The sequence below is a fragment of the Phaseolus vulgaris genome, chromosome 7 (assembly GCF_000499845.2).
Source record: "Phaseolus vulgaris cultivar G19833 chromosome 7, P. vulgaris v2.0, whole genome shotgun sequence".
Classification (NCBI taxonomy): Eukaryota; Viridiplantae; Streptophyta; class Magnoliopsida; order Fabales; family Fabaceae; genus Phaseolus; species Phaseolus vulgaris.
This window is the reverse complement of record NC_023753.2, coordinates 16,499,927-16,513,088: the sequence shown is the minus strand read 5'-3', so window position 1 is coordinate 16,513,088 and position 13,162 is coordinate 16,499,927. Positions and strand designations below refer to the sequence as shown.

General features: G+C 34.0%; 1 protein-coding gene across 4 annotated transcripts; it reads right to left on the bottom strand.

Annotated features, from left to right (window-relative positions):
• Positions 1-2,007: 2,007 nt before the first annotated feature.
• LOC137827713 (ethylene receptor 2-like) lies at positions 2,008-6,707 on the bottom strand. Of its 4 annotated transcripts, none has more exons than XM_068633989.1 (4): positions 5,622-6,339; positions 5,238-5,318; positions 3,296-5,137; positions 2,008-2,740 (listed from the first exon to the last, which is right to left on the bottom strand). In XM_068633989.1, the coding sequence occupies exons 3-4, from the start codon at positions 5,030-5,032 to the stop codon at positions 2,198-2,200; spliced, it is 2,280 nt and encodes a 759-aa protein (XP_068490090.1). In that variant the 5' UTR covers positions 5,033-5,137; positions 5,238-5,318; positions 5,622-6,339; the 3' UTR covers positions 2,008-2,197. The 4 variants fall into 4 exon arrangements, with proteins under 4 accessions (XP_068490090.1, XP_068490092.1, XP_068490089.1 ...); XM_068633991.1 differs by having other exon boundaries at positions 3,296-5,158; positions 5,622-6,233; XM_068633988.1 differs by lacking the exon at positions 5,238-5,318 and having other exon boundaries at positions 5,622-6,707.
• Between the last annotated feature and the right edge of the window lie 6,455 nt (positions 6,708-13,162).

The window sequence follows — 13,162 nt, the reverse complement described above, 5'->3', positions numbered from 1 at the left end:
CAGATTCGACCGACCTCGAGCTAGTAAGAAAAAATAATAATTAACAATTATACAAATAAATACACATAAAAAACTTAAATCTTAACCTATATTTATATTATTTTTAACATTTGTTAAAAAAACATAATATCACTAGAACTAAATTGTCAAAGAATTAAATCGGAAACTTTCCCAAAGTGATTATTTTCTAATTTACTTGAATCCATTTTTTTTCATCTATCTCAACCTGCGATGGCATGACATGTTTAAACATTAAAAACCTTGAATAAACTCTACTAGGCACAGGAGCATAATTATCATTAAGCACAAAGGAAGTTGAATTTTTTAATAGAGTCATGCACGCGCTATAATTTATAGCCATACAAAGATGTTAAAATGGTATCCACTCCATCAGTTAATGAGTTTTATCAATGCATTGAGTTGACAAAACAAGTTTTATAATTTTATTTTTTTTGTCTCAACTCATTTAATCTGTGATTAAGAGTCAGACTGATCCTATTCGTGTATATTCATTTTAACTCACAAATATTAGACTTGTTATTTTCTCTAGTTATATTATTTTTTCCACACTTATTTTTTGAAAATGAAGTCAATCCACCCAACCAACTAATTCAAAGTGGAACAAGATGAATTGCGTTTTGTCTAACTCAAAAAAAAAAGTGAACCAACCCTATTGGCTTGCTTTGAAAGCTCCAAGTCTATGTGACCCTTCCAAATCCTTTCTTAAGGATTCCTTTTCTTAACGTGTTTGAATGGATGTTAACAAAATTTATTTCCACAGATATTGATTTTGTTCAAAATTAATTTTCAAATGAAGCGATTAAAAATTGGATATTTTACCTTGAAAACAAGTATGCTACAAAACTTAATATAAAATTTTCAACTCAATACAAGCTATTTGAGGCACCATAAATTTTACCTAGCAACCATTAAACATATAAATTTGTCAGTAGTCAAAATGAATTTTCATCACTTCCACCATGAAGCTAAGCACTCTAATAAAACAAAATTGTTAGTTTTTAATTCAAAATAAAGTAGGTTTACATCACACCAATTAAGATTACTCAAAATGCGAATATGGTTTTTTTGTATTATAATATTTTCACTTTGTTGGGGTCTTGAATAGGGTAAAGTTGAGAGTGAGAAAAATAATAAACAAAGGAATGTGACAAATAGACCAGCAGAAGATATAAATAATGATAATAAAAGGCAAGTTGGGCTAAGTGTGTTAGGGACACGAGGAAATTAAAATAAGTGATGGGTCCACGTGAAAATGACAAGTGTTCTAGGTACGTGCTCAGATTCATGCATGGTTTCAACTTCAAAAATATCTGGCCCATACCTGGAGAAGTTTATATGATTCTCTGATAGAGAAAACGATTACAGATTCTGAACCCAATAAAACTTTCCCTCTTTTGCAAATGAACCTGCACCAATACTACAACTTCAACACTCCTACGTTTCTTTTTCATTTTCCTCCACTTTTGGTTCATTGATTTCGATAATCTCAAACCAAATACCCAAGTCTGTTAGTTATTAAAGACTGTCTCTCTCCGTGCGTGCCAAATGTTGACACCACAACCTTCAGATCCTACTACTGCAAGACATTCATTATTGTCTTAACGTTATTTAATAGTATTCCGTTTTTATCACTGATGATAACGCTAAGTAGTAAAACTGGAGTGTGCATTAATTGCTCATTTTAAAGTCTATTTGTTTGCTTCAAAACTCAAACTATAGATGGTAACTGACTCATGTTCACAAACAAATACAGAATTTAACAGTCCAAGAATCGAATAAGCACACTTGGTTTAACTTGTTCAAACAGTTTTTTCAAGAGCTCTTACGAATTTGATAAAAGAATTACTGCTCTAAAAACCTGAGTTCCAACACCCTACAATTATATCTGACAACTTATTTTTTTCATTCTTCTGAATGAATGGATATGTGGGAAGACGCAAATACTAGATTTGAAACTACATACATGCCAATAACAACGTAAAGATATTGAAAAGAAACTAATCTGTATACCATTTTTTTCTTATGAAAATCGTGTGTATAATAATAACATCTCTAAGCTGAAAATTGCTAGCAAGAGGGAGAGCCAAAGAGTGCTGTGTTCTAATTCTACCAAGAATGTGACTTAAAATAACTTAAATACTTTATGCTTAAGTGTTACAACTTGCACCCACCATTCTCACAGGACATTATTTCCCTGCATCAGGATTCTTCTGAGTTCACTAGCAATTCCTTGCAACAAAACTGGTTTACGGATAACTCCATTAATACCAACTTGCATGCATCTGTCCCACAAATCTTCTTCTGCACTTGCAGTCAATGCTACAATCATTGGCCGATTTCCACTTCTAAACTTCCGAATCCTCGTGGCAACTTCAAAGCCATCTAAATCAGGCATGTGAAGATCTAAAAGAATGACTTGAATGGAAGATCCAGCAGGTCCAATGACAGTAAGGCATTCAAATCCTGAAGTAGCAGGAGTTACAACACAACCTAGTTTCTGAAGCAATTTTTGGGTCACTGCTCTATTTACATCATCATTGTCCACTAAAAGAACTTGCAGACTTCTCAGCATTGAATTCGAATCGGTACGCTCTGAACCTTCTCCAGGCTCAGAGATGGCTATGGTAATAGATGGTCGTAATTGAAACCGAAGAAGAAGTGTCATACTTTGAGGATAACCATGAGCACAAGGTACTAACCATATGTTCCCCTGCATCAACTGAAATTAACATCATAAAAAGAAATTTAGTACCAAATCGACGCAAGAAAACAATCACAGAATACAGTCAACGCTGAATAAAACAACACTATAATTCAAATCCTAAAGGAAGTAGAAAACTACACTCTAATTCATATAATGAATTTTAACTGATCAAGGGCATCAAGAAGAAAAATACAGTTGAACAATTGTATCACTGTATGTATCTATGCACTACACTAGATATAATAATATCAACATGCATTACCTCCAATCTCCCATGGCTTTACCTAAAACATTCAAGAGAGAAAATAAACAATGAAAAATTCAAACAAAATAACCAAATTCAGTTTTTTTTGTCACACCAAGCTATGAAAAACGGGCAAACAACCATCCTCCTGGTGAAATTATCATTTAAAGGCTGACAAAAGGAAAAATTAGATTTGTATACTGAACTGCATAAAATGGATCAACAAAAACTGCAAAAATACTACTTATATAGCATACATTCAATGTAAATAATTGTCTTAATGCATTTACTATATCCATGCATAGATAGGCTTTTACGAAACTCACCTGCACTACCCTCTTGCAAATGTTGAAGCTCAATCTGCCGCCAACCCTATCACTGTTATATTTCCTACCCCCAGGTCCTGACGAAACCGAGCTCCCCACTTCAGAATCACTACTGTTGATCCCTATCTCAAATCTAATATTTACATCACCACTAGAAGAGCTTGGTCTCCAGTTTGTCCACCCTTTGTCACTTCTTCCTTGACTTCCAGTTTCCGCAAAAACCCGAAATACAAGGATCCCTCCCCCGTGGTTGTGTTCTAGTAGGTTCCCAACCATATGTAGAATCACCTGAAAAACCCTCCTCTCATCACCCATAACATTGTCAGGCAGAGACTTCTCAACCTCAACCATAAAACCAAAGCCCCTATAAACACACATGCATTTTGAAAGGCAAGCCGCTTCCTTCAGCATGGAATGTAACCCAAAAGACCTTATCTCCAAAGGAAATCTTCCATCATCCTTAGTTGAGTTGTCCATGGCATCGTTAATCAAGTTTGATAGAACGTTGCTGGTCCTAAGCATTGCATCCACGATAAGTTTCTGTTCATTCTTCAAATTATCATCTTGTATCATTGAAAGCAATCCCAAAATTGAGTGCATTGGCCTCCTCATTCCATCACTCATGACTTTCTGAAATGCATTTCTTGCCTGGCTTGCCATCAGAGCATTCCTTTTTGCCTGTTGCAAAGCTCGATTTTGCTCTTCCAACTTCTCTCTCATTAGTTGGGACTCTTCAAGAATTGCAGCATGAGATAAAGCCACTGCAACCTGATCAGCAACCACCTTAATTATCTCCAGCTCCTGATTGCTCCAAGATCTAGGCTCTCCAATAGGAAGAATTAAGACCAATATTGCATAACAAGTCTGTCTTAGTTCAGGAGTTCCTCCTTTGAAATTACAAACACGTAGCATAGGCATTCGGATTGCCGCAACCGGCCCTGCCTCTCCAGAAGCTCCACTGCTTCTAAGAGCAAGTGCTGAGTCGGGGCCAAGTATATTCACCCGGTCGCTTCCCTTAATTCTCACAACATCTGGATCATTGATGGGTATAGACAAATTAAAATTCCTCCCATTTAATTCATGAGTAAGGTTCATCTCAGTTTTATCAACATTAGGCATCCACACAGCACAATTTTGCAATCTCAGTGTTTTAGACAGCTCCACCAAAGTGGTATACAGAATAGTGTGTCTATCCAGTGACTTTCGTATCTCCTGAGTAAGCATTCTTACATGCACTGCAGCCTCCCTCTGTCTCATAATATTATCAACCTCACGCCCAAGATCCCATGTCTTCTTCTTCAGCATGAACTCTCTGACCTTAACTTTGAGAAGCAAAGGAATCAGAGTGATGAGGGTTATGGCGGTGGCACACGACACCAATGCAGTGAGAATTTTAGAGACAGTAAGTGCCACCATAAGTTGGAAAGTGTGAGGGCCATAAGTCCATCCATTGAGCAAATGTGTCAATCCACATAGTACAATGAAGGCAATGAACTGAATCAGGACCCATTTGAATGGGACGTTAGAGCAACTGATAAAATAAAGCAGCTCAATAGGGATGGAAAAGTAGGCCACAGCAATCAAGAAATCACCAACTCTCTGACACTCCAGAATGCTTTCAATAGTCCACAAGCTGGCCTCATCATCGCAGTTACATCTAGGAAAACCATTATCATTTGCAGATACGCATATGAGGACAGAGGTAATCAACAGCCCAGATGCTACTGTTTTTAACATTGATCCAATATGTTGCTGCCTCCTCAATCCATCAAAGGATATAATTTAATGGGCCATGGCACACCCCAGTAAGCACCCAACCTCCTCCCTTTCAATTGTATTTCCCTATCAATAGGTATACAAAAACTGAAATCTCAGTAAGATCCAAAACAAAGAAAAAGAAATACACGAGATCCAAATCAATGAAAAATTATAAAATACATACAAATCTTTAATTCTTTTCCCGAATTAAACGATCTGAAACATTTCACTCTTGTAATTTCAGTTTTAACCTTCTTTCATGCCCCTATGAATGGAGTGGTATGAATCAGTGAATAATACAGTGCCAACAGGTGAAGAGGACATTCCCATCAACCCAAACGAAGAAAAACCCATGCAAACTAAAAGGATAAAAAAGAGGAATAAAAGAATCAAGAAAACCCAAGCTATGCTATAAACCTGGGGGAAGACAAAGCCAAAAAAAATATTATTAAAAAAACAAAGGCCAACAGGTTAATACTTCTTCAACCCCCTCCCAACCCACAAAAAAAGAAATAAGAAAGGACACCAAAAACCCAGTAATGTAGTCCAAAATAAAAGGCAACAGTACCTGAGGAATTACAGCCCCTTAATGCAATCAGATATCCCACCTTCATCAGATCTTAACCTTACCGGGAAAGAGCAAAACCGGTTTAAAGGTACCTTCCTCACTAACAACACATTAACCAAATCTCCTGTAGCTTGTTGAGCATCAAATCATAAGGCTCCAGCAGCAAAGTCCATTACTTTATACACGTTTAATCAACAATAACAACAACACCAACAAGTGCACCCACCTCCACCATTGGGAAGACCAAAGAAAGAAACCCACTTGAGGGAGCCACCAAATCCCAACATATCAATTAAAAAAAGGCATCTTCACTGTGGCACAAGACGCTGTAGCAGGAAACCGGGTGCGACCCTTTTGCGGAAAACCACTCCTCAAGACCAGTGCCGGTAGGAAAACGAAAACAACAGATAGGAAAACGCAGGCTCTTTGCCACAGGCGAAGCCAAGCGAAGAAGAAAAACGAAGTGTTGCGGATGTATGCAGGGAATCTTATTAACCTTTTGAGCAATACCCTTTGTGTATTTGGCAATGCCAAACCACAAACCATGTAGAGAGAAAGAGAAGAGAGAGAGAGAGAGAGAGAGAGAGAGAAAGCGCCGTTGTTTCGTGGGAGAGGAGAAAGAGGTGAGTTGGATGGGATTTAGAAGAGGAGAGAGAAGGAGGACCCCACTTTCTTACATGAAGAGAACTTGGACGCTCTTACGAACCAAAACGTCCCCTTCACACCAAAAAATATTTGTTTTATTTTTCACCCTCTTTCCTTTTCAGTTTCTCTGTCTTTCTTCATGTCTCCATTTTTTATACTATACTTTTTTATTTTCAATAAAAAATTGCTTTTTATTTCCTATGAATTCCCCATTCAATGTTCGATCTTCTTGTGTCAGAAGCACGACTTGTTTCCCTCCTCTTTCCGTTTCCTTCTCTCTCTCTCTTCTGGGAGAGTAGAAGAAGAAGAATTTCTTGCAATGGTGTTTGGAATTAGGCGCCACGTGGCTGTAGCATATGCAAAGCTGGGTCATCTTGTGAATTCAGACGCGCACACAGAATTATCCGCATGCCTGGAAGTTTTTGTGTTATCCCAAATTATAAAACACTATGAGAAAATTTATATACATATAGCGAACTAACACACGCACCAAAACATGTGTACGAATAAGACATCCCACTAATGTAAGATTCAAGTTGTAGTCTTTTTGTATTCCAAACTTCTTACTTATTCCAAATAACCATCACCATTAAATTCGGACAAAAACTTATGTAATATTGTAGGTCTTCTTTTTTAATTTTATTTTCATAATATCATATTTAATGGATTCTTGGATCCAATTTTAAATTTAATTAAAAAACCTTGTGAAAATAATACATTTAAGCTGTGTAAATCGAAAAACAAAAAACTTGCGTTAGATAAGTACAATGTGTAAATCTCACGCCAACATTGTCCAGTTGATAAATAGTTGGTTGTGGTAGATGAATTGGTAGTACTTTACGTTTCAGTGAACAAATTAATTTCCAACTTTATACGGATATTCTTAGTACAAATAAAAAGAAAAAAAAAAACATGTATGCATATCTTGCTTAATAATGAAATAACTTGAAGAGGCTGGTTGATTTGAAATTTTCAAAGACACCCATGGAATAAAATCATTGGAAATATGATAAAGGACGACACAGACAAGTTTATTCACAATAAACGTCAAATTTTTATAATATTATGTTTTAAATAATATTTTTAATTTTATAATCATGTGACATTATCTTAGAAACCATATTTATCAACTTTCAGATAATTTAATATTTATAAATGTAGTTTCATGAAGGAAAACCTTTATATTCTAAATAACATGTATGATGAAATATTATTAATTGAAATTTTTATTATTTTTTAATAAATTTGATTGGAATTTCCAATAATAATTTAATTAATAACAGTTAGTGATTACAACAAATTGCTAAACGATGAAACCTTATTGTGTTGAGAGTTCTTATTAAAATCATCAATTTTATACAAAATTTATATATCTTAAAAATTAATATCTTATTACAATCCTCAAGAAAAAAAAAATATATATATATATATATATATATATTAACAAAGAATATGGATACAAGATTTATAAAAAAAAGTTAATATTAATTTTGTCTTTTTTAATTCTTAGTTTTTTTTTTACATATGTCTAGTTTTTATTTTGTCTTTTCTTATTCTATTCTTTATTTTACATTATGTCTCTTTAACTAGACTTAGAATGAGTGTACTGTTTATATATATTCATACTCTTTGCTTTGATTTAAGTAAGGAAAATAAAATAAAATAAATATTCATTCTCATATCCTTTGTCTTCCTTTTACTCTTTTGTTTATCTCAGTTTTTTTTATAATATGGTATTAGAGTTTTTGAAGAGCTTTGGTTGCTACATTTATCCATGGGTGAAGTTGTTGATCCCTCACAAAAAATTTGTTCTCCTTACCATGTTAGTTCAAAGACAAAAGTGTAGTCTCAACAAATTGGTTGTACTCCTGAGCAGTATCAAACATTGTTAGCTCTTTTACAACAAGTCCAGTGACAATATTTCTAATCAAGTCTCTATTATTCCTTCCAACATGACAACACAATCTGGTAATAAATTTCTTTCTTCCTCCATTTCTTGTATTCTTGATAGTGGTGTTACTGACCACGTTTGTTGATCCTTAACTCATTTCACTTCATATCATCAAATTAATCCTATTTTATGTCAAACTACCAAAGAGAAATCAAGTCATTTCACTTCATATCATCAAATTAATCCTATTTTATGTCAAACTACCAAAGAGAAATCAAGTCATTGTCAATTATTCTGGAACTATTTTTCTCATTCAAAATTATGTCATAGACAATGTGTTGTATATTCCTTGTTTCAATTTTAATCTTCTTTCAGTAGAAAAATTGATTGATAATTTATCTTTTGTTCTTACTTCTGACTCTAATGGTTGTCACATCCAGGACAAGAACTCCTTGAAAATAATTTGTTTAGTTAAGATTCAAGATAGACTTTATATAATTAGGATTCCATCCTATCAAAAACTTCAAATCAAACCCATCAAATATGCACATACCATCAATGTTGTTAATGTCAGTGCTAGTGATCTAGAAACCCTTTGGCATTTTTTATTAGGACATGTTTCTAACAAATGTATTGATGTTATCATGACTAAATTTTATTTTATTAAATATATCAAATTAATTGTTTGTGATGTTTGTCATTTTGCAAAACAAAAAAAACTTTCATTTCCTATTAGTACGTCTAAATCTAAAAAATATTTTTAATTGATTCATGTAGATGTATGGGGACCATACTCAATACCATCAATTCATGGTCATGATATTTATTTACCATAATTGATGACTATTCGAGGTACACGTGGATTTTTCTTTTAAAACAAAAATCTGAAGTTGTCAAGACATTGAAAAAAAATGTTTTTGTTCAAACACAATTCGAGATAGAAATAAAAATAATAAAAAGTGATAATGTGACTGAATTTTTCATGACTAATTTATGTGTTAACAAATGAATAGTGCATCAAACATAATGTGCGAATACTCTACAACAAAATAGCATAATTGAAAGGAAATGTGGTCATATATTAAATGTAGTAAGAGCTCTCATGATACAATCTCATTTACCCAAAATTTATTGGTCATATTTTGTGATATATGTTGCAGATATTAAAAACATGCTTCCAACACCTGTTTTAAATTATTTTTCTCCTCATGAAATGCTTTACAAAACTACAACAAATTTTAATAGATTAAAAGTGTTTTGATCTTTATGTTATGCTAGCACTTTATCAACAAACAAAAGAAAATTTGATCCAATGGCATCAAAATGTGTTTTTATTGGTTTTAAAAGGGGGACAAAAGGATATGTTTTGTTGAATATTCAATCCAGAGAAATTTTGTGTCTAGGGATGTTATATTCTATGAACATGTTTTTCCATATCAAAGGGTTCAAGATAATAACAAATGAAATGAATGGTCTTAACATTCATGATCAAATTTTTTTAGTGAAGATCAACTTGTTTTGAGTCAGCCATCACAAGTCATTCTCGCACCTTGTGATAATGCTGAAAATAACAGTAATAATAATTGTGAATCAGACATTGATATTCCAAAAGAAGTTTGTTCCCATATAGACAAAAACCTCAATGAAAATATGATGTAGAACAACATTTTGAATCATATCAGTCTATCCGAATGATTACTAGAATAAAAAGATCACTTGAGTATATAAAGGATTATCATTGTAATCTTAATCTTTCCAATACATCTTCAAGAGTTAAATATCCTTTGAATTCTGTTTTTTCTTATAACAATTTATCACCTTCTTACACATCTTTTGTGATATCTCTTTCTTCACATGTTGAGCCAAACACTTATTTTAAAGTTGTGAAACATGACTGTTGGAGAAAAGTTATACAATGTGAGATATATGCTTTGGAGTCAAATCAAACATGGGAGACTGTTATTCTGCCTAAAGAAAAAACAACCATAGGTTGCAAATGGATATTTAAAATAAAATATAAGGCTAATGGGGCAATTGAAAGGTATAAAGCAAGGCTAGTAGCAAAGGAATACACACAAACATAAGGAATTGACTATCTTAATACTTTCTCTCCAGTAGCAAAGATGATGTGAATGCAATAGCAAGAATACATGATTCTTTGACATTCTTAGGAACAACTTGAGTTGGTCATGAATTGACACTTTAGTTAGAATTGGATCAAGGTTCTACTTCAAGAACTCACCAAGACTTTGCACCGAACCAAAGCTCACATGGAAGTCCATGTATTGTCAAATTGAATCACAATCACAAGAATTGAAGAAATAACAATTGAACTCAGCCAAAGAAAGGAAACTACCGAACAGAAATTGAAAATACAGCAAGGCACCGAAATAGAATTGAAGAACAAGTAAACTAGAACATGAACATGAAGAAGAAACAAAGCTTGAGAATAGAAAACTTATGGAGATGGAAGAATAGGTGAGTGATCACGCCACTTAGAGTGTGGGTACTCCAAGATTAGTGTGTTGCCGCCACTTGAGGTTCACCATAGACACCCAAGATAAGACTTGATGAAGGCACCAAAGCTCTTCCAATTTCTCTCTCAAATTGAGTAGAGTTTTCTTACTTCAATTTCCAAATCTGATTTGTACAAGCCAAGCACCTTTATTTATAGCCTATAAGGTGCTGAAATGCAAAGCTAATCAAATGCAAATGTGCCCCTAAATGACATGTAATTTCGGCGCCAACTAGTGCATGAAGGAAGTGTGACTTTCCTTCCTAGTTTGGCACCTCCTAACTCATATCTACACTCCCCCTAGCATCCCTTACTAAGTTCACACCCCCCTAAGCTTCTACTATTTCTAAACTACAACTAAGGATGCTTTTACAAAAGAGGTTTCTTATGTTTCCCTCTAAGCACCTTCCTAAAGACTATTCTATATATTTTCTACTTAAAGAGAGATATTCAAAATGAAGCCTATTATTTGAGAGTTTGTAGACTTCTTTATCTTTAGGCTTGATCTTCTCTTTGACTTCTTTTAATCTGTGAGAAGACTAGAAGGAAGAACTTCAAATGTGTAGGTGAAAATCCTCTTCCTTCATTAATAAAATCCTCTCCTATTGGATATCCATCAAAAGATGACCACCATAAGATTGCTTCTTTCTCTAGCTTCTATCTATAATTGAGAATTGAGACAATTAGACATAAACAATGCCTTTTTACATGGATAGTTGAAAGAAGATGTATACATGGTTGCTCCTATTCAACTAGGACCAAGTTTGTAAATTAAAAAAGGCTTTATATGGCCTTAAGCTAGCCAACAAAGAGTGGTTTTCCAAACTGTCATCCTTTTTGCTTTCTGTGGGATATACTATACTCAATTTATAAATGATCATTCCTTATTCATTAATTCTTCTGAATGATCTTTTACAACATTATTGGTGTATGTGGATGATATAATATTGGCAGGAAATGATAAAAATGAGATTGAGTGAATAAAAAAAGCCTTAAAATGAACATTCAAGATTAAGGATCTTAGGAATTTAAGATATTTTCTTGGTCTTGAAATAACAAGAACTAAGAAGGGGATAATGATGAATCAAAGGAAATATGCACTAGAATTGTTAACATATGCAAGTCTTTTAGTCTGCAAACCTGCATCTACTCCAATTGATATTCATACAAAATTATCTCTTACTAGAAGTGTTACTTTCACAGATGTTCAAGCCTATAGAAAATTGATTGGAAGGCTTGTGTATCTCACTAATACCCGACCTGACATAACCTTTTTTGTGCAACAAATTTTTCAATTTTTTTCTAATCCTGCAACTGCTCACTATATAATGCAATAATTAGAATTCTCATATATATTAAAAGAGTTCTGAGTATTGGTTTATTTTTCTCTTCCAACACTTTTGCTCATTTAAAAGCCTTTTGTGATAGTGATTGAGACACCAATAGTAATTCAAGACAATCAGTGACTGTGATGAGAATCAACTAAAGGTGGCTTTTTATAATGAAGAACAAGATCATTCGCCTTCACATTTAAAGTTTTTCTTGTTAATCTTTGCAAAAGATAAAGCCCAAGCCCAAGCCCAAGAAGGCCAAAGCCCACAAAAGCCCAAAGACCATCCCATGAAGGGCAAGGCCAAGTTTTAAATAAATATTGTTTAGAAAGGTGCTTAGAGGGAAACATTAGAAACCTCTATTGTTAAAGCATCTTTTAGTCTTTAGTTAAGAGTCTTAGGGGGGGTGTATTAGTAGATAGGTGTAGGAGTAAATAAGGAGGTGCCAAAGTGAGAGAAAGGATCACACCTTCCTCATGCCTTGTTTTAGGCGCAAATTCTAGAAGCTTTTTGGGAGGGAGTTTTTTTTGAATTTGTGTAGCTTACATTTCAGCACCTTAGGCTATAAATAGAGGTGCTCTCTTTGTAAAATTCAGATTTGAATTTATCTAAAGAAACTATACTCAAAATTGGAGTGAGCATTTGGAGAGCTTTTGAGCCTTCTACTCTAGTCTTATCTTGAAGGACCATGGTTTCCTCAAGTGGCGGCTTGCACACTCATCTAGGAGCATCCATACTTCTAGTGGCGTGATCATCCAACCATTCTTCCATCTTCATGAGCATTCTCTTCTCCTTCCTTTCTTCTTCTTCAATTGTTCATGTTGCTTTGTGTTTTTGAGTTGTTTTAGTTTCGGTTCTTCCAATTTTCCAGCACCTATATTCTGTTTTGTTTCTTAATTCTGTTCGGTACAATTGATTTTGGTTTATTTCTGTTCGGTCTTTTCTTTTTAAATTCCTTTGTTGATTCAATTTGACAATATTTGGTTCATCCAAATGAGTTTGGGATTTGGTACTTGTTATTGGTGAGTTCTTGACTTAGAACCATGATCCAACTCTAAGAAAAGTGCCTCTACATTTTCCAGCTCAAGGTGATTCCTAAAAATGTCAAGAATCTTGTTCTATGTGGCTATTGGAATCACATCATGTGGTATCATGAGTC

Excerpts from the sequence above, each read along its gene's own strand:
- LOC137827713 (XM_068633988.1), bottom strand. The coding sequence starts at position 5,032 with ATGTTAAAAACAGTAGCATCTGGGCTGTTGATTACCTCTGTCCTCATA. Across the intron at positions 2,741-3,295 it reads TTTGCAAGAGGGTAGTGCAG|TTGATGCAGGGGAACATATG; the intron begins GTGAGTTTCGTA and ends TGTTAATTTCAG.